Consider the following 19,138-nt stretch of genomic DNA (forward strand, 5'->3'; position numbering starts at 1 on the left):
GTTCCATGCAGGTTTCCTCACAAAGTCCAAGGCAAGCACAGCTACCCATGCAGACAGTACTCCTTAGCCGTAACCGATATCCCATGGGAACACGAACTCGTTAAGCTTCCCAAGCAATTATCTCCCGGTGTCACACGATGCTAGGCTAACCTCAATGCTGGCAAATACCTCCACGACGAGACGGTAGCTTCAGTCTTTACTAAGTTTTAACAAAATTATAACTCTTTTATAAAATAAAATATGTATTTCCCTTCATGTCTTAGTAGGTATGGGTTTTGTTCTAGTTCTGTCGTCTTCTTTTATAATTTCTTTACCAACCGTCCTAAGGTAAAACGTCCATCCTTTCATCAACGTCTTTTTCCCTCTCTTTTTTTTCCCAGGCCTCCCGTTAACCAGGTCAACTCCCATTGGCCACAACTTAACAAGCGACCTTATTGGTCAAAACTTAAACTTCAAAGTAAAACAAACTATTCACTTATACATTAAATAAATATTTCTTCAAAAAGCATAATGCATTAACAACATTACAGTTTAGGAGCAATTCAATCATCTTTTAAATATATAACCAATTAATTATAACAAATAAACTCAATACCTGGTTCAAACAAGGGTATTACAAGTACATTACTGTAAAGTACATACAGAACCTTTTTTTTTACAGTAACTTACAGGTAACTCTCTGCCAGTAAGTTACTGTAAAAACAACCAGATATTTTTTACAGTAATGTCTCCATTTAGCTGTCCATGCTGGTAGCTAGGCTGTCATTGCCTGATCTTCATTTAACCTTTTAAACTTCCTCATGGTTTCACTGTAATGTCCTGGAATAATATCAGTACGATCATGTCAAGTTTGAGCGCTGCCTGAAAATCAATGCAAATAGCCTTAACTTATGTTGATGTTATTGAAACATTTTTCACATTATCCCTAACTTTCCCTGAAAGAGTTCTCGTTTGAAATCATACTGAACTCAAATGACCCGCTGGAGAATACACAAACTCAGGTATCAAGGTTCTCCTTACACACCCCTGAACCCTACAGCATCAGGACACCAGAGGCTTATGTATTAAGGCTTATTTTCTGCTGAATCAATTTCATCAAGGTCTTTTCATTATGCTGGCTCAAGAGGAAAACGTCTCAGACTCCAGATATAAGGACAGGTTACGTAACAGTGATTATCTTCAGTAAGAAAGAAACTTCAATGAACCGCGAAAGTTATTCCTTTTTTCATAAATGTGAATAAGGAAGATTTCTTCACAAGTCACTACATTTCTGCAGTTTTAGGGAAAAGCAGTTGGTCTGAAATTTAGGGACCTATACCTCGGATGTCAGTAACAATACTGTAACAGATGGTACATATTCACTGTCAACAAAAAGCAAGAACAGCACAGAAGGCAGAGCAGATAGGCTGTGTGGTGCACATTGAGTGGGCAGACCAAAGACACTGGCCCTCCTCTAGCCCCTCTAGCCCCTCCCACCTCCATACTGAAGAAGCTACCCACAGTAAGAGAGGAACAAGAGGATGATTGGATGAGTCACACTGTGGGCAGGAAAAACAAAAGCCACCTCAGGGTTTTATCAATGTCATACATATGCAATTAGGGGTCAAAATTAGCAGATCAATGTGGGCCTCTTTCAGTGACCGACTCCCACGTTTCCATTGAGCATGCTGAAAGGAGAGCGAGCTCAGTAAACTGTCTGCACAGAAAAGAAAAGGGTCCTCGTCCTTTTTGATTGAACTTGGGTAAACAGTGTGAAGAGGGGGTGGCAGCTGTCTAGAGTGATATATTTAAAGTGTAAAACATTCTAGTTGTGTTGAGGTGAAATTGTATTCCGGGGGTACAGGATGTTTTCCCCCCACTGTCTAGCCTCTCCGATTGACTCAGGTACTGTGACTCAGATCATGGCAAGCACAGACGACCAGCCAGGGGTTAGCCCTGTGCTGTGAATCACACTGTCTGGCCTAGACCTTTAGTGGAGTCAGGGAGAAAGAGGTGCAAGACAGAAGCAATGTATGTTGGTGTTCTCAAAACAAATCTAATAATATAATGTTCTCTTGTTTACAAATGTTTGTTTGTCTGTTCGTGTGTGTGTGTGTGTGTGTGTGTGTGTGTGTGTGTGTGTGTGTGTGTGTGTGTGTGTGTGTGTGTGTGTGTGTGTGTGTGTGTGTGCGTGTGCGTGTGTGTGTGTGCACAGAGTCCCCAGACTCCATTTGCAGAGCTGTGTGAGGAGGGGGGTCCCCTGTTTGGCGGTGCAGCAGAGAGCTCCGAGGGGGATGGACAGGAGCAAGCGTTCCTCTCAGAGATCAGTGAGGAAGACGTGGAGGCCCTTCGCCAGAGAGAAGAGGCCCTGCTACAGATTGAGGTAAGGAGCTCAGACATCCACGTGCTCTTCCTTAGTTTACAACACCCTGCCTTAACGTCTCAGTGTTCCTGAGGAGAAACAGGCAAAAACCTTCTACTTTCCAATGGCACCGTGGCTTTCAAATGAATGGTTTGTTATCTGGAGTATGCAGTGTTCAAGGTGAGAGTTGATGTAATCTATTTGCCAGTAGTAAGGGCAGTAAGTGCATCTATCCAGCGTCAGCTTTGAGCTGTGTCTTTAGTCGAGTTGCTTTGAAAATTACAACACTTTCCAGCCAAAGTGCCCAGAGTATCCGTAGATTGCATGGAGAGAGAGAGAGAAACACTCTGAAATAACTAATAACTAATAATAACTAAAACACAAACAAACATTCTGATAAAGCTTGTCGTTTACAAAGTGGCCAGAGAGTGCATTGCCCCGACGCTATTGTCTTCAGAGAGGTCAATAAAAACACGCTACTTTAGTAAATAGACACTCAGCCAATCCCAGACTCCACCTCCCATCTGGGCAACCTATTAGTAATAAGCCATTTTCACCATCTCTTCTGCATATTAAACGCTACCCAATTACCTAGGCGCCTTTATGGGCTTGTTTGTTCTCTTACCTAAGTGTGGATGGAATCACAATGTTCACCAGACTTCCTTTCACGGCTCGTTTTGAAATACAAAGCATCACATCAGGTAACTCCAGGGCGACGTCCCAAATGGCACCCTATTCCATATTTTGTGCACAACAAACCCATAGGACTCTGGTCAAAAGTAGCACATAGGGTAGCATTTAGGATGCAGCCCAGGTCTGATTCCACCCAAACAGCTGTTTCCCTCTCTTCCGCCGGTGTCTGAGACAGATGTGAAACCAGATAGATGTGAACTCTAAACGACAGGATCACTCCGCTGTGGGCGACTTAAATGGGTCTGATTTCAAAGAGGTTTCAGATATTTGTTATCGGCATCGGCATCTCCTGACGTTAGGTTTATCCTATAGGTCCCTCTGTGTATTTGGTGTACTCTTTGGAGAAAACTTGAGAGAAGAAAAAGAAACACTGTAATTGCTTTAATCAACTTGATTAAGTGTTGCGATAACATATGGACAACATTCAAGAAAGGAGACCAGAATTTCACACTGCATGCTTTAGAAATGACACCATGATACAACCCATTCCAGCTTTGAAGGGAGTTTACAATCCACTGCAATGTGTGAAAAGACTAATAACAATATTTTTGGGGGAGTTGTATGTATCTGTAGTCAGAGTCAAACCTTTCAGAAGTTTTAACATCGATGTTCAGAATTACCTCATCTAGCCACATCGCATGAGCCTTTTCCGAACAAGACTGGAAAAGTAGCAGCATCAATCTGTCCTCATTGAGTGGTACAAAAGCACCAAACTACTGAATGAGCCTCAGACACCACTTACAGCTTAATTTGTGTGGAGCGGTCTGAGATGGAGGTAGTCATGATAATTGCTTGTTCAGAAAGGCACTGAGATGGAGAGATTCATTTGATTGGTAGCTCAGACAGGGTTGTCTGGCCTCTGCTTTAGTCATACCCACACAGATAAATGACAGAGTGGCTTCCCTGGCAGGTACTGAGGGGCCTGATGGTGTACCTTGGTGAGCCTAATAATATCTGACAATGTGCTTTTCCCTGTCCATAACCCCCACCCCCATCTCTCCAAAGCCCCCCCTCTCTCTCGCTCTCTCTCTCTCCTCTTTCACTCTCTCTCCTCTCTCTCCATCCATCTCCCTGAGGACCTTAAGATCAGTTTCTGTCTGCTGTTATCCAAGGAAAACGCTATCAGCACTTCCCCTCTGAGAAAAAAACGTGTTGATCTGTTGCCTGGGGTGTTTGCCATCGTGTGTGTGTGCGTGTGCGCGTGCGTGTGCGCGTGCGTGTGTGTGTGTGCACTCAGGCAAGGTGTTCTCCCTGTGAATGGAAGATAAAGAGTGCAGCAGTTTTCAAACAGGGACCGATGGGGAACATGGGAGGTTAGAGTGGTTCTCTCCTACTGACGGTCCGCTACCTACACTAAGGATACTCTGCTGTTCATATTACACACCAACACTGGGATCAGTAAGGAGTTTGACACCATAGAAAAATAATAACCATATTGGATGTACCCATGTGTAGCACATGGGGATGTGTGAAACTTACCCCTCAGCCTGAAGTGGCCACACTTGCGCCAGCGTATAGCTAGCTTTTTGCGTGGCGCCGACTGGTAAGACTCTTTAGGAGGGCTGTCACGTGTGCAAGCAAGGCAGAGGTCCTGGGTTCAAGCCTCGGTGTGAGCCGAATCAGGAAGAAGTGGTGCCCACTAAGCAAGCAGTGTGACGTCCTTTACAGGTGCAGTCAGATTACTGTGGTCTGAGAGGCTTTAAAACTGTTCTAGTCATTCTATGTTTAACATTCTTCTGGGATGGGTAATTCAATTCAGGCCTATCGTCCTTGACAACCATGATATTATTATAAATGCTCAGAGAGAGAGAGACAGAAGATAGACTATAAGGTAGTATCAGGCTTAGGTGGCGGAGGTTTATTCTGCCTCTGTACCCTCTACACTGTCAGCTCCCAGCTGCCCCTCACATACACCGTGATCGTCGGCACCGAAGATCATTTCATCAAAAAAGAATTCATAAAAAATCTCAGGGCAAAGCAGAGGACAGCTTTCAAGGGGAATCTGAATACAACACCTGGCCCTGTGAAGAGGTAAAAAAAAGGCAAAGCGTGTCTCTCCTACCAATGCATCCACAGGACAGTGAATCTGATGCTCTGCCCTTGGAGATAGGTAGCACCCCCTACATGCAGCGCACAGAAATAGCATGCGCTAGATGCAGCTCTCAGGTGTGGGCATAAAAAGAAAAACAGATTGATTTAAATCTTGCACATGATTTTGCAGTATGTGTAGGAACAAACTGCAACATCAATGGTCTGCATAGCACAGGAATGTATGCGACTTCCATGGATGTTGCAGGATCCCCAGATGATTATATGCAATCAGTTACATGTAATCTGATTACAAAGAACTAACTGTAATCAGTCACGTTACCATCGAAAATATTGTAATCAGATTACAGATACTTTTGAAACACTAGATGTTTACATCTTGGCTTACTTTTAAATTCAGAAAGGATGTTTGTGAAAAAATATGTTATAACACCTTTCTGTTTTCTCAATGACATTCAAATCAGCATTGAAAAAAGGCGCAAGTTAAAGTTTGTTCCACATGAGCGAGTCTGACCACAAGTCAGACACCACTATGATGACACACCAAATGTGTCTGATGGATATTTTTGTCTTCTTCTAATGTAACAGAAAATAATAAGATTACGTTACTGAGTTTGGGTAATCCATAAATTCCATTACTGATTACAATTTTGGACAGGTAATCTCACCATAAAAGGCTATGCATATGAAATACACACCTCCCTAAAATTGACCGTATTGTGGAGGAAGAAATCACAACGACATACAGTATCCTCCTCATCATGGAGACACACAAACAAAATAAATCACAATATGAATGTAATAAATACACAATATAAATCACAACACAACCTCAACGCAAACCTTCAGCAACCAGGACTCGCGCAACAGGAAACCTTAAAATGTAAATAAACCCCCTTAAATATTGTCGTTCTGGCCATGCCTCTGGCTGCCCTTCGGTTCATGTGATGTGCATCTCTTTAGTGTGTGTTCTGGGGTTTTAGGTCTTTGGACAGTTGGAGGAAAGGCAACATTTGATTTTACATTCTAAACCGTTTATTCAGCTAGGGCAAAAAAGAGACATCAGCCCTTTGAAAGACAGTGCATGTGGGAAAATGTCATCGTTTTCCATCTTCTTTTCACCAGTAAGTGTGCACGTAAATCTGCTTAACAGTTTTTCTGCTGTGGCAGTGACACTGTGTCCTGTTGCCCGATGCCTTTGGGCTGGGGTGGTTAGATATGGAGAGAATTTTCTATCAGTGCTTAACACATTTATCAGAAAGAGAGGGAGGGAGGGAGAAAAAATGGAGGATGGGGAGAGATAAAAAGAGAGAGAATGGTAGAGAGAGAAAGAGAAAAGGAGGGAGAGAAGGGGAGGGTGGAGGAAAGAGAGAGAGAGGTCTGTTGGTTCACACTTTCATCCTCCAGGTATCTAGATGGTTGTAGAATGGATTTACATGATCTTCAGTGTTGTAATGCCTTGTCATAAGGGGTTGGTGATTTCAAGGTACTTTCATGTAATGGTGATGACAGCTACAGTAAACTGCCTTTGTATCTAGTCTACGGAAGATTCCTTTTCAACTATTGATAATGACAGGGAGAAAGGCCACGATCCATCATATAAGGGCACAAGGCGAGACCCACATGCAGACACAAGAGGCAGATGATTGAGCTCTGATATTTAGGCAGAAGGCAGGTCTGGGACAGGCGAGAGTTCATAAACCAGGTCAGAGTCCAACCAGTACCAGGCGATAGGCAGGCTCGAGGTCAGGACAGGCAGGGGTTCAGTGATCAGGTCCGAATCCAAACAGTACAAGGGGATAGGCAGACTTGAGGTTAGAACAGGCAGAGTGGTCAGACAGGCAGGTTCGGCGTCAGGACAGGCAAGGGTCAAAACCAGGAGGGCTAGGAAAAAACAGAGACTCTGGAAAAAAGGAGCTAGGAAAAATACTGGTTGACTAGGCAAAACAAACTGGCACAGAGAGACAGGAAACACAGGGATATATACACCGGGGATAATAAGCGACACCTGGAGGGGGTGGAGACAATCACAAGGACAGGTGAAACAGATCAGGGTGTGACACATCAATCATGTTTTATGCGTTTTATTCAAATTGACTGCCTGTATGAAAGTCATAGCAGAAAATGGACTGGCGCTGAGCTTTCAAAGAAGAGAAGTAGCCGTCCTTTCAAAATGAGAAAATTAGTGACCGTGCAGCGGGAAGAAGGGAGGAGAAAATGACGAGTGTTGACAGCAGATGATGAGTAATGCGACTGTGCAGGGTGAATACAACATCATCTCAAGGTGCCAGGATGAGAACAGACATGGCAGGGCAGTAATGACTTGGTCCATCTTTTCAACCAGTGTCTGTCTGCACCTGAATCAACATACATAGCACTACCCCATCTATGTTCAGACAAAAAGTATCGATTTTATAGAAAATCCTCAGAGAGCTATTTCAACAGATTATCTCTTTCTCTTCCGTCATTCTCTGCTCTCTCTCTCTCTCTCTCTCTCTCTCTCTCTCTCTCTGTCTCTCTGTGTCTCATTCTCTCTCTCCTCCCCTCTGTTCCAGTCTGGTTGACAGGTATGCTCTCGTTCCTCGGCTGGTACACAAAGGACAGGTGGGTGGCTCACCTGTTGGAGGGTGACGGAGCGAGCCCTGAATCTCCCAGACTCCTCCTCAGGGGGCGGTGCCAATGCCAGCCACCCATCAGAGCTTTGAGCCGTGTGGCTGCGTTCGTTGGTCGTGGCTGAGCTGCATACCCAATGAGGTCCTATTTCTGGTGCTGCTATCATTTACCTGGAGGAGGAGGGTATTATTTGCTTCACTAACCCACAGTTGAGTTCCTTCCACTCCGCAGACACCAGAGGTGATCTCTACACCCGGTCAACTCTAACTCTCACAGGAACTTCAATTCCAGCATATTCATGTCCTTCTAGAGTGTTGCTGGTCCTGTTTGAAAACGGAGTCATTGTTTGGGACTCCATGCATTTGTTGTCTTCTCAATGGCTTCATATGTCCCTCATCTCAGCACGACAAGGACTGCCCTCTCAAACCAGCTCAAAAAAGACTCCAAAAAGTGTCCTATGAAAAGTTTAAAAACATAATGGGCAAACTGTTTCCTTTCCGTTGTGATCTTGATCCTCACGTTTTAACATTTGGTAACATATTATATATGAGCCATGACTGGGAAGGATCCCACAGGGTACATCAGCTTTCTACAGAGGAGAATACAGTCCTATTCTTCCACTTCCTCCTTATTTAGTGTGCACTAAAGCACTATCAGTGTACTGTCAGCCAATCGACTGGTCTTGTCTTCACCTCTAAGCCTTTGGAATCAACTCAACCTGCAATCTCTCATGGCAATGCTCATATCAGCCAATTGTCAGATCTAATTTCTGGCGGTGTCATCCTGACCCAGACTCTTGTTAGACTTCAGGAACATGAGAAATGGAACAGCGGTGGCAACCTTGTGGACTTGTCAATCAGCCGCTTGTTTTTGTCTCCTTTATCTCAGCGTACAGTTTAATTGTGTGTCTGGTGTTGTTACGGTGGCCTCTGTGTCAGATGGAACTGATGTCTGCATCTCTGTCTGACATTTATTTCACATGAAACAAATACAGGCCCCTCTGCCTCTTACAAGAGCTCTGTTTGTTGACTGTCTATTGCATCACAGAAACACCATAACAGATGTGGTATTGACATGAAGAGCCAAACAACTGACTCGCATGACTTCGACATACTCTCATTGGTGGAGAAATGACCCAGTTGTCATACTTGACTAAAAGTGAATATACCTTAACCTCTATGGGCTAGGTGGGACGCTAGCGTGCCACCCGTGGTGCACTCCATCAACAGCAGGTGCATTTCAAGAGCGGCAAATTTGAATCCAAATAAATGTCAAAATTCAAATTTTTCAAAAATACAACTATTTTACACCATTTGAAAGATAAACATCTCCTTAACCTCTTGGGGCTAGGTGGGACGCTAGCGTGCCACCTGTGGTGCACTCCATCAACAGCAGGTGCATTTCAAGAGCGGCAAATTTGAATCCAAATAAATGTCAAAATTCAAATTTTTCAAAAATACAACTATGTTACACCATTTGAAAGATAAACATCTCCTTAATCTAACCACGTTTTACGATTTCAAAAAGGTTTTACGGCGAAAGCATAAATTTAGAGTATGTTAGGACAGTACATTTACAAGAGTTGTGTGTAATGTTTTGTCAAGTCAAAGACAGGGTCACCAAAACCATAAAACCAGCTAAAATGATACACTAACCTTTTACAATCTCCATCAGATGACACTCCTAGGACATTATGTTAGACAATGCATGCATTTTTAGTTCTATCAAGTTCATATTTATATACAAAAACAGCGTTTTACTATGGCATTGATGTTGAGGAAATCGTTTCCCTCCAATAACCGGCAGTCAAGTCAGCGTCACAAATTAAATAATTAAAATTAGAAAACATTGGTAAAATATTATATTGTCATTTAAAGAATTATAGATTTACATCTTTTGAACGCAATCAACTTGCCAGATTTAAAAATAACCTTACTGGGAAATCACACTTTGCAATAATCTGAGCACTGTGCCCAGAAAAATACGCGTTGCGATACAGACTAGACGTCATGTTGGGGAGATCTAAAATCGAAAATACTATGTAAATAATCCATTACCTTTGATTCTCTTCATCAGATGTCACTTCCAGGTATCACAGGTCCATAACGAATGTAGTTTTGTTCAAAAAAGCTCATCATTTATGTCCAAAAATCTCCGTCTCGTTAGCACATGATGTAAGCCAGCCGGACTTCTCGTCATGAACGAGGGGAAAAAATATATTTCCGTTCGTTCAAACATGTCAAACGTTGTATAGCATAAATCATTAGGGCCTTTTTAACCAGAACATGAATAATATTCAAGGTGGACGAATGCATAGCCTTTTATAACGTATTGGAACGAGGGTACCCAACATGAAGTAGCGCGCCAGGTGTCTAATGGGACATCACCGTTCCATGGCTCTTGTTCGGTCAGATCTCCCTCCAGAAGACTCAAAACACTTTGTAAAGGCTGGTGACATCTAGTGGAAGCAATAGGAAGTGCCAAAATATTCCTAAACCCCTGTGTTTTTCAATGGGAGAGGTTTAAAGTCAATACAACACATCAGGTATCCACTTCCTGTCAGAAAATGTCTCAGGGTTTTGCCTGCCAAATGAGTTCTGTTATACTCACAGACACCATTCAAACAGTTTTGGAAACTTTAGAGTGTTTTCTATCCATATATAATAAGTATATGCATATTCTAGTTACTGGGTAGGATTAGTAACCAGATTAAATCGGGTACATTTTTTTTATCCAGACGTGCAAATGCTGCCCCCTAGACCCAACAGGTTAATCTAACCACGTTTTACGATTTCAAAAAGGTTTTACGGCGAAAGCATAAATTTAGAGTATGTTAGGACAGTACATTTACAAGAGTTGTGTGTAATGTTTTGTCAAGTCAAAGACAGGGTCACCAAAACCATAAAACCAGCTAAAATGATGCACTAACCTTTTACAATCTCCATCAGATGACACTCCTAGGACATTATGTTAGACAATGCATGCATTTTTAGTTCTATCAAGTTCATATTTATATCCAAAAACAGCGTTTTACTATGGCATTGATGTTGAGGAAATCGTTTCCCTCCAATAACCGGCAGTCAAGTCAGCGTCACAAATTAAATAATTAAAATTAGAAAACATTGGTAAAATATTATATTGTCATTTAAAGAATTATAGATTTACATCTCTTGAACGCAATCAACTTGCCAGATTTAAAAATAACCTTCCTGGGAAATCACACTTTGCAATAATCTGAGCACTGCGCCCAGAAAAATACGCGTTGCGATACAGACTAGACGTCATGTTGGGGAGATCTAAAATCGAAAATACTATGTAAATAATCCATTACCTTTGATTCTCTTCATCAGATGTCACTTCCAGGTATCACAGGTCCATAACGAATGTAGTTTTGTTCAAAAAAGCTCATCATTTATGTCCAAAAATCTCCGTCTTGTTAGCACATGATCTAAGCCAGCCGGACTTCTCGTCATGAACGAGGGGAAAAAATATATTTACGTTCGTTCAAACATGTCAAACGTTGTATAGCATAAATCATTAGGGCCTTTTTTAACCAGAACATGAATAATATTCAAGGTGGACGAATGCATACTCTTTTATAACGTATTGGAACGAGGGTACCCAACATGAACTCGCGCGCCGGGTGTCTAATGGGACATCATCGTTCCATGGCTCTTGTTCGGTCAGATCTCCCTCCAGAAGACTCAAAACACTTTGTAAAGGCTGGTGACATCTAGTGGAAGCAATAGGAAGTGCCAAAATATTCCTCAGCCCCTGTGTTTTTCAATGGGATAGGTTTAAAGTCAATACAACACATCAGGTATCCACTTCCTGTCAGAAAATGTCTCAGGGTTTTGCCTGCCAAATGAGTTCTGTTATACTCACAGACACCATTCAAACAGTTTTAGAAACTTTAGAGTGTTTTCTATCCATATATAATAAGTATATGCATATTCTAGTTACTGGGTAGGATTAGTAACCAGATTAAATCGGGTACATTTTTTTATCCAGACGTGCAAATGCTGCCCCCTAGCCCTAACAGGTTAAGAGAAAATATTACTCAAGTAAAACTCACTCAGTAAAATACTTCAGTAAGCGTATAAAAGTATTTGGTTTTAAATATATATTGAGGACCTGATCCCGGTATTGGGATTTATTGTCAAGAGACCATGGCGGGAAATTCAAAACTGCAAGAATCTAATAATTTCAATTTCTCAAACAATCAACCATTTTTCACCATTTGAAAGATAAACATCTCCTAAATCCAACCACATTGTCCGATTTCAAAGAGGCTTTACGGCGAAAGCATAAAATTAGGTTATGTTAGGAGAGTACATTGAAAATAGCTGTGTGTAATGTTTTGTCAATTCAAAGACAGGCGTAACCAGCTAAAATTATGCACTAACCTTTGACAATCTTCATCAGATGACACTCCTAGGACATTATGTTATACAATACATGCATTTTCTGTTCCATCAAGTTCATATTTATATCCAAAAACAGCATTTTACAGTAGCGGTGAAATTCAGACTTTTTTTCCCCTCAAATGCTTCCGGTGAATCAGCGTTACAATTTACAAAATTACTATTCGAAAACATTGGTAAATTATAATATTGTCATTCAAAGAATTATAGATTAACATCTCGTAAATGCTACCACATTGCCAGATTTCAAAATAACTTTACTGGAAAATCACACTTTGCAATAGACGGGGTGCTGTGCTAAGAACAATAGGCTAGGATATACAGGTTAGCACCATCTTGTAACCATCTAATATCAATAATACTATTGTCAATAATCCCTTACCTTTGATTATCTTCATCAGAAGGCACTTCCAGGAATCCCAGGTCCACAAAAAAATCTGGTTTCTTTCGACAAAGTTCATAATTTATGTCCAAATAATTCCAAGTTGTTCCATGTTGTTAGCGCTTCGGTAGGCTACTCAAAAGTAGGGCGGGGGGGGGGGGAAAGTCACGACAAAAAGGAAAAAAAAATCTATTTAAGTTCGTTCAAACATGTCAAACGCTGTTTAGCATCAATCTTTAGGGCCATTTTTAACGTGAAACATCAGTAATATTTCAACCCGACCTCTCCTGTGTCTTGAAAAACGTTTTTGAAAAATGTCTCGCCTCACATGAACTCACATGAACACGCAGGTGCGCGCAATAATGAAGTGACGACATCCCAGGGACGTCAACTTCTCTTCCTTGTCATACGGTCTCTGTTCATCATAGACGCTTCAAACAACTTTATAAAGATCGTTGACATCTAGTGGAAGCCGTAGGAAGTGCGAAATGAATCCTTTGTCACTGTGATCTATTAGCAATGACTCGAAAATAGTACAGCCAAAAAATTATCATTTCCTGGTTGTATTTTTCTCGGGTTTTTGCCTGCCATATGAGTTTTGTTATACTTACAGACACCATTCAAACAGTTTTAGAAAATTCAGAATGTTTTCTATCCAAATCTGTTAATAATATGCATATCCTAGCTTCTGAGTTGGTGTAGGAGGCAGTTAAAAATGGGCACATATTTTTTTCAAAATTCTCAATACTGCCCCCTAGCCCCAACAGGTTTTAAGTATCTAAAGTAAAAGTATAAATCATTTCAAATTGCTTATATTAAGCAAGCCAGATGGCACTATTCTTGTTTTTTAAATTTACAAATAGCCAGGGGCACACTCAAATTTACAAACGAAGCATGAATGTTTAATGGGTCCGCCAGATCAGAGGCAGTAGGGATGACCAGGGATGTTGTCTTGATAAGTGCGTGAATTGGACAATTTTCCTGTCCTGCTAAGTATTCAAAATGTAATGAGTACTTTTGGGTGTTGAGTATGGAGTAAAAATTAAATTATTTTCCTTATGAATGTAGTGAAGTAAAAGTATTCTAAAATATAAACAGTAAAGTACATATACCCCCAAAAACTACTTCAGTAGAACTTGCAAGCATTTTTACACCACTGCATACTATAGACAAACTGACATGGGAAATTTCTTCACCACCATGATTTATGAAAGAGGAGCTGAATTGCTAGCAAGACTAATATCACGTTTCAGGTAAGACCCAAATGCAGACTGTGTTGAAGTAAATGTTTATTACAGCATCAGGGGCAGGCAAACAACAGGTCAAGGCAGGCAGGGGGTCGATAATCCAGAGCAGTGGGGCAAAGGTACAGGACTGCAGGCAGGCTGAGGTTCAGGTCAGGCAGAGTTTGGTAATCCAGAGTAGTGGGACAAAGGTATAGGACGGTGGGCAGAAAAGTTCACAACCGGTAAAAACAAGAAAACAGGAACAATAGCGAGACAGGAACAGAGGGAAAACCGCTGGTATGCTTGACAAAACAAAATGAACTGGCAACAGACAAACAGAGAACACAGGTATAACTACACAGGGGATAATGGGGAAGATGGGTGACACCTGGAGGGGGGTGGAGACAAGCATGTCTTTTGAGGTCATTGTTCTTTTGTCTATTGATAATTAATTCAAAGTGTACAGGAAGTCCAGCAGAGCATATGGAACATAGCCTGTCCCCATCCCAGCATGGGTCAACCCTCTCTGTGGGACATTATGTATGGTTGGTGGGGTGGGTGTGGGTGTGTGGGTAGACTGAGGACCTCCTGTCTAAAACCGAGTGAACCAGGCGCTGGGAGGCCAATGGTGGAAGAGTGGCCATGAGCTTAATATAACCCTATAAAATATGGAAAAGGGCACACATCTGGCCCTAAGCCTGTCCACTCCCACTCTACCCCCAGGGGTGCAGGGATCTGAACAAATAGGCAGGCTAGAAGTAGATAGGCAGGCTAGAAATGTTTTAGCAATGACCTTTTTTTGTGAAACTTGCATTAAATTGCCACTCCCTGTTGCACACAACCAGCTTCCGTTCTCCCTGTCATAAGGGAATTCATGGCTGATTTAAGATTAAATCGTCAACCCTGTTATGGTCAACCCTGTTATGGTCAACCCTTTTACCGTCAACCCTGTTACTTTATTTGGCACTGAATTGGCACGTACCATAGTATTTTTTTTTTTTACCTCTTTTACCTTTTTTATGAAGTTGGGAAAAGAAATACAGAGACATTACTACTTCACTGAGATTAGGGTTGGTTTGGTGATGCTGATTGCTGTTGGAGACAGAGTGGTCATTCGACCAACCTAATTTTAACATTCTGTCATAAAGAGCATATTTTCTGTCATATCTTTATGACAGAATGTTAAAATTAGGTGAAATCCCCCCCAAAAATTGACCAAGTTACACTTCTTAAAAGGTTAAAAGGAATTGGTGGAACGACCACTCTGTCTCCAACAGCAATCAGCATCACCAAACCAACCCTAATCTCAGTGAAGTAGTAATGTCTCTGGATGAGGTTTTGTTAGTTGTTTTTACGTTTAGGTGAGTGCTGAGGCTAGTGAGGCTAGTCTCTCTCTCTCTCTCTCTCTCTCTCTCTCTCTCTCTCTCTCTCTCTCTCTCTCTCTCTCTCTCTCTCTCTCTCTCTCTCTACTCACACTCTCACTCATGACTTTGTCATAGCGTTCTGTCATTGTAATGAACTAAGTTCAGATTGCCAGCAACCGCTTTGCCAGGTAAAATAAATGTGTTGTTATTCTATCCTGTGTGATGGAGAGGGTTGCCCAAAGACGAAAGCAGCAAGAAAGTCTTTAGCGTCATGAGGTTTTGCCAGAGGCCATTTTGGATTCAACCAGATGGTGTTTGCCAAGAGCCAGGATGGCTGCTGCCAGTTTCCACAGCAATATCAGACACCTGTGATGGATGGCCCAGTGGGTAAAGCTATACAAACGCAGCTGTGATTGCATGGTGCTATAATGGAGGAAAGGGGGACCTGTGAGAGGGAGATAGACAGAGGTTTTATACGCCTTCATATTGCTTTGAGCTGATACACAGTGAACAGATTCAAAGCCAGGAAACTGGGGAGGAGGGTCACCCAGTGTGGTAATTCTCTCTCTCTCTGCAGTGGCCAGACTGCACACTGACTGAAACGAAAACAGAAGTGAACAACACTATCAATTACTGTGTCCATACACGTTTATATAGTTTTATATGAAGCACAAATTTACATTTCGTTTTTAATGGGCTTAGTGTGGTGGATTTTAAAGGGGCAGTGCAGTCAAAAACTAGATTTAGCTGTGTTTTATAAATATTTCCACAATATGAGGTTGGAATAATACTGTGAAATTGTGAAAATGATGATAATACCCTTTTAGTGTAAGAGTTGTTTGACAAGACAGCTTGAAATTTCAGCTCATTTTGCATTTGTGGAGTTTTGGCCTGCCTGGCAACATCACCAGGCGTTATAAGTTAATAGACAAATAAAATGCTAAATGCTTTTTACTAAGAAGTTATTTTTGATTCTTTTTGACCATTTTCATTGAAAACAATGACAGTACTTATTAATTGTAACCCAGAAATAATTTGATATTTAGATGTTAAAAAATGGCTGCATTGAACCGTTAACTTCTCAGAGAGTACTTTCGATATATTTCTTGAAATTGTTTAATGCTTTGACTTACATATCCCTGTCTATTTTTTATTTTGGGGAATCCATCGGGACTATAGAAGAAGAAAGCCCGGGAATGCGGATGGCCCATGACCTCTAGAGTAGAATGTATCTATTTAACCCTTCGTTGTCTGTTTCCTTTACAGAGGGACATGTTGGATGTCAGCCAAATCATGCGAGATCTGGCCAGTATGGTGCACGAGCAGGGAGATGCCATAGGTGAGACATCACGTGTGTATGTGTGTGTTTGTGTGTACGCCTGTGTGTATTTAGGATTGCCTGAGCTCCATGGCTGCATATTACTCTGTCTGTCTTTTACTCTCTGTGTCTTTGTAATCCCTTTGATATTTTGACCAACATTACAGCATCTCCTTCATCATGAGTTAGCAGACTTAATCACCTCAGGACTCCCATCGATCAAACAAACCTTTGAACCTTAACACGTAATAAATGTTTGCTTGAGAGACGGGTGGGTTACAATAACAACAATGGTTAGAGGACAGGACAGCATGTCCCAGTCTTCTGTTATTGATAAACAAGTCCTGCAACCCAGCACTGATCTAGACTTGGCAGAGAGAGGGAAAGTGTGGTTCAATGCACAGACAGACAGAGAGATACAACAACACCACCACCATCACCCTGCAGAGAGATGAACTGGAGACAGGGGGGAATGATATGGAACACTAGTCACCGAAAGAGATAAATATGAGAAAGGAGGACAGGAGAGTGGAGATATACAGATACTGCAGCAGACTGGATGGAAGAGAGAGAAAGAGGAACAAGGGAAGCATAAATGAAGCAGCATGACTGATCATATCAGTGTGTGTGCCAAACCAAATTCTGCTGTATTTGTGTCTCTGGTATGTGTGTGTACCTTTGTGTGTGTGCATGTGTGTCCGAGGTTGAGATCTCATAAACGAAGGAAAATGATTCTTCTATTCTAATTGGTCCATTGTGTGGGAGAGTGGCCCTGAGTCTGGCTGTTTTAATCCATCTAGAGTACGATGACCTTTTCTTTTGATCTATTTTCAAATGTTCTTACTTTTTAACTGCATTGTTGGGAAAGGGCTCGTAAGTAAGCATTTCATGGTCAAGTCTACACTTGTTGTATTCAGCGCATGTGACAAATACAATCTGATTTGATTTGAATTATACTTTAGACTCATGCCAAGTTTCCAACTCTCACAGATGCAATGCTACAAGAGAGCAGGCAACAGGCATCGAGAGAGAAACGAAGAGGAACTGGAGAGCAATACACAATTTATCCCAGATTCTATCCATAATTAGGGTACTTAACATTTAGAGTGAATAATGTTCAGCCTTATGGAAGGGAATATTTAAACAAATGGCACTTTTGTTTCCTAGATAAGTTCTGGATGGCGTTGACTATGTGCGTTAGGACAGAAATAAGACTTGTTTGTTGTTTGGCCTTTAGAGAGAGGGTTTTCTGAGGTGAACACGCAGGAGGAAATCTCTCCTTTCAAATTCAGTGTCCCTCCTCATTTCTCTCACATGTAGAGCACAGGGAAAATAAGGGGAAATAAATAGTGGCGAGTTCTAAGAAGTTAAATGTCAATTGTTGATGAAATTGAGTACACTAGTAAAATGCCATTAGAATCTCATAAGATTTATGTCTCTTCAATTTCTATAGTCGTCCTTCATGTGAGGATATAGGAAGGATATATTTTAGTATGAATATGAGGGTATACATCATGGATACATTGAGATTGTGGATACTTTTGAGACTGTGGATACATTGAGACTGTGGATACATTGAGACTGTGGATACATTGACACTGTGGATACATTGAGTGTTGTAGAGGGAAGTGGAACATTGGTGTGGTGGGAAAGTGCTAAAGTGTGTTTGGATGAACATGATGGCTTTAAGAGATGGTGGAGGTGGTAACTGTGAGAGGGTGTTCAGCTCACCAGTGTACAGAGTGAAGGTGCTATGTCCAAGTACCTAAGAGCTCTACTACTCTACTGCTGTAGTCTTTTTCACATCCATTATGGACCACAGACATAATGTTTCTCCCATTCAACCTTGAAATAGAATCAGGTAAATTGCCTTTTTTGCCTTTCTGTAGCTGCTGTGCACATGGCGAGATTTGTATTTTTATGTGTATAATAAAAGCTGGGTCTGAATAAGCTGATGGGGCTTTAGGGGGGCAAGGGGGCTGAGGCATGTGGAGGTGTCCAGAGGAGCAGCGGGGGAGCGGTAGAGGGGTAAATTGAGAAATCAACAAACCCAGGAAGTTTGGATTAGTGCTTTTTAGAGGGTGTGGAGTTGAAAGTAGCTTCTCTGTGACAAAGCCTCTGCTTCCGTGTGGTGACACACTCGACAAAGCCACAGGTCACGCTGTGCCAGAACTGATGCAATCAACAGCAACAAAAGAGACAGAGAGAGAGAGAGACAGAGACAGAGAGAGAGACAGAGAGACAGAGAGAGAGAGAGACAGAGAGAGAGACAGAGAGACAGAGAGAGAGAGAGAGAGAGAGACCGAGACAGAGAGAGAGAGAGACAGAGAGAGAGAGAGAGAGAGAGAGAGAGAGACAGAGAGAGAGAGAGACAGAGAGAGAGAGAGAGAGAAACAGAGAGAGAGAGATAGAGAGGCTAGACGAGTGAACTTGGGTCATTCAAAGGTAAAGTGGTGCACTCATCTATTTTACTGTCTAAGTATTGTGTTAGTCTCATTGTGGATATAGTACAGCATGTGTTCAATTTTGTGGTTTTGGGAGGAACCAGAGGAATACAGTGGTTTTCAGATGAAAGGTTATTATGTCTTGTGGTTTTGGGAGGAACCAGAGGAATACAGTGGTGTTCAGATAAAAGGTTATTATGTCTTGTGGTTTTGGGAGGAACCAGAGGAATACAGTGGTGTTCAGATAAAAGGTTATTATGTCTTGTGGTTTTGGGAGGAACCAG

General features: G+C 41.7%; 1 protein-coding gene across 2 annotated transcripts in view; it reads left to right on the forward strand.

Annotated features, from left to right (window-relative positions):
* Positions 1-19,138, forward strand: part of LOC106579417 (t-SNARE domain-containing protein 1) — a 125,592-nt gene that overhangs the window by 46,023 nt on the left and 60,431 nt on the right. For both annotated transcript variants that reach the window (XR_006760537.1, XM_045701587.1), the window contains exons 8-9: positions 2,195-2,362; positions 16,359-16,431. Coding sequence is in view for 1 of the 2 variants with exons in the window: in XM_045701587.1 (XP_045557543.1) it covers positions 2,195-2,362; positions 16,359-16,431 (241 nt within the window). In the remaining variant the exon portion in view is untranslated. The remainder of the gene's footprint in view (positions 1-2,194; positions 2,363-16,358; positions 16,432-19,138) is intronic.

Source organism: Salmo salar, chromosome ssa02, assembly GCF_905237065.1.
Source record: "Salmo salar chromosome ssa02, Ssal_v3.1, whole genome shotgun sequence".
Taxonomy (NCBI): Eukaryota; Metazoa; Chordata; class Actinopteri; order Salmoniformes; family Salmonidae; genus Salmo; species Salmo salar.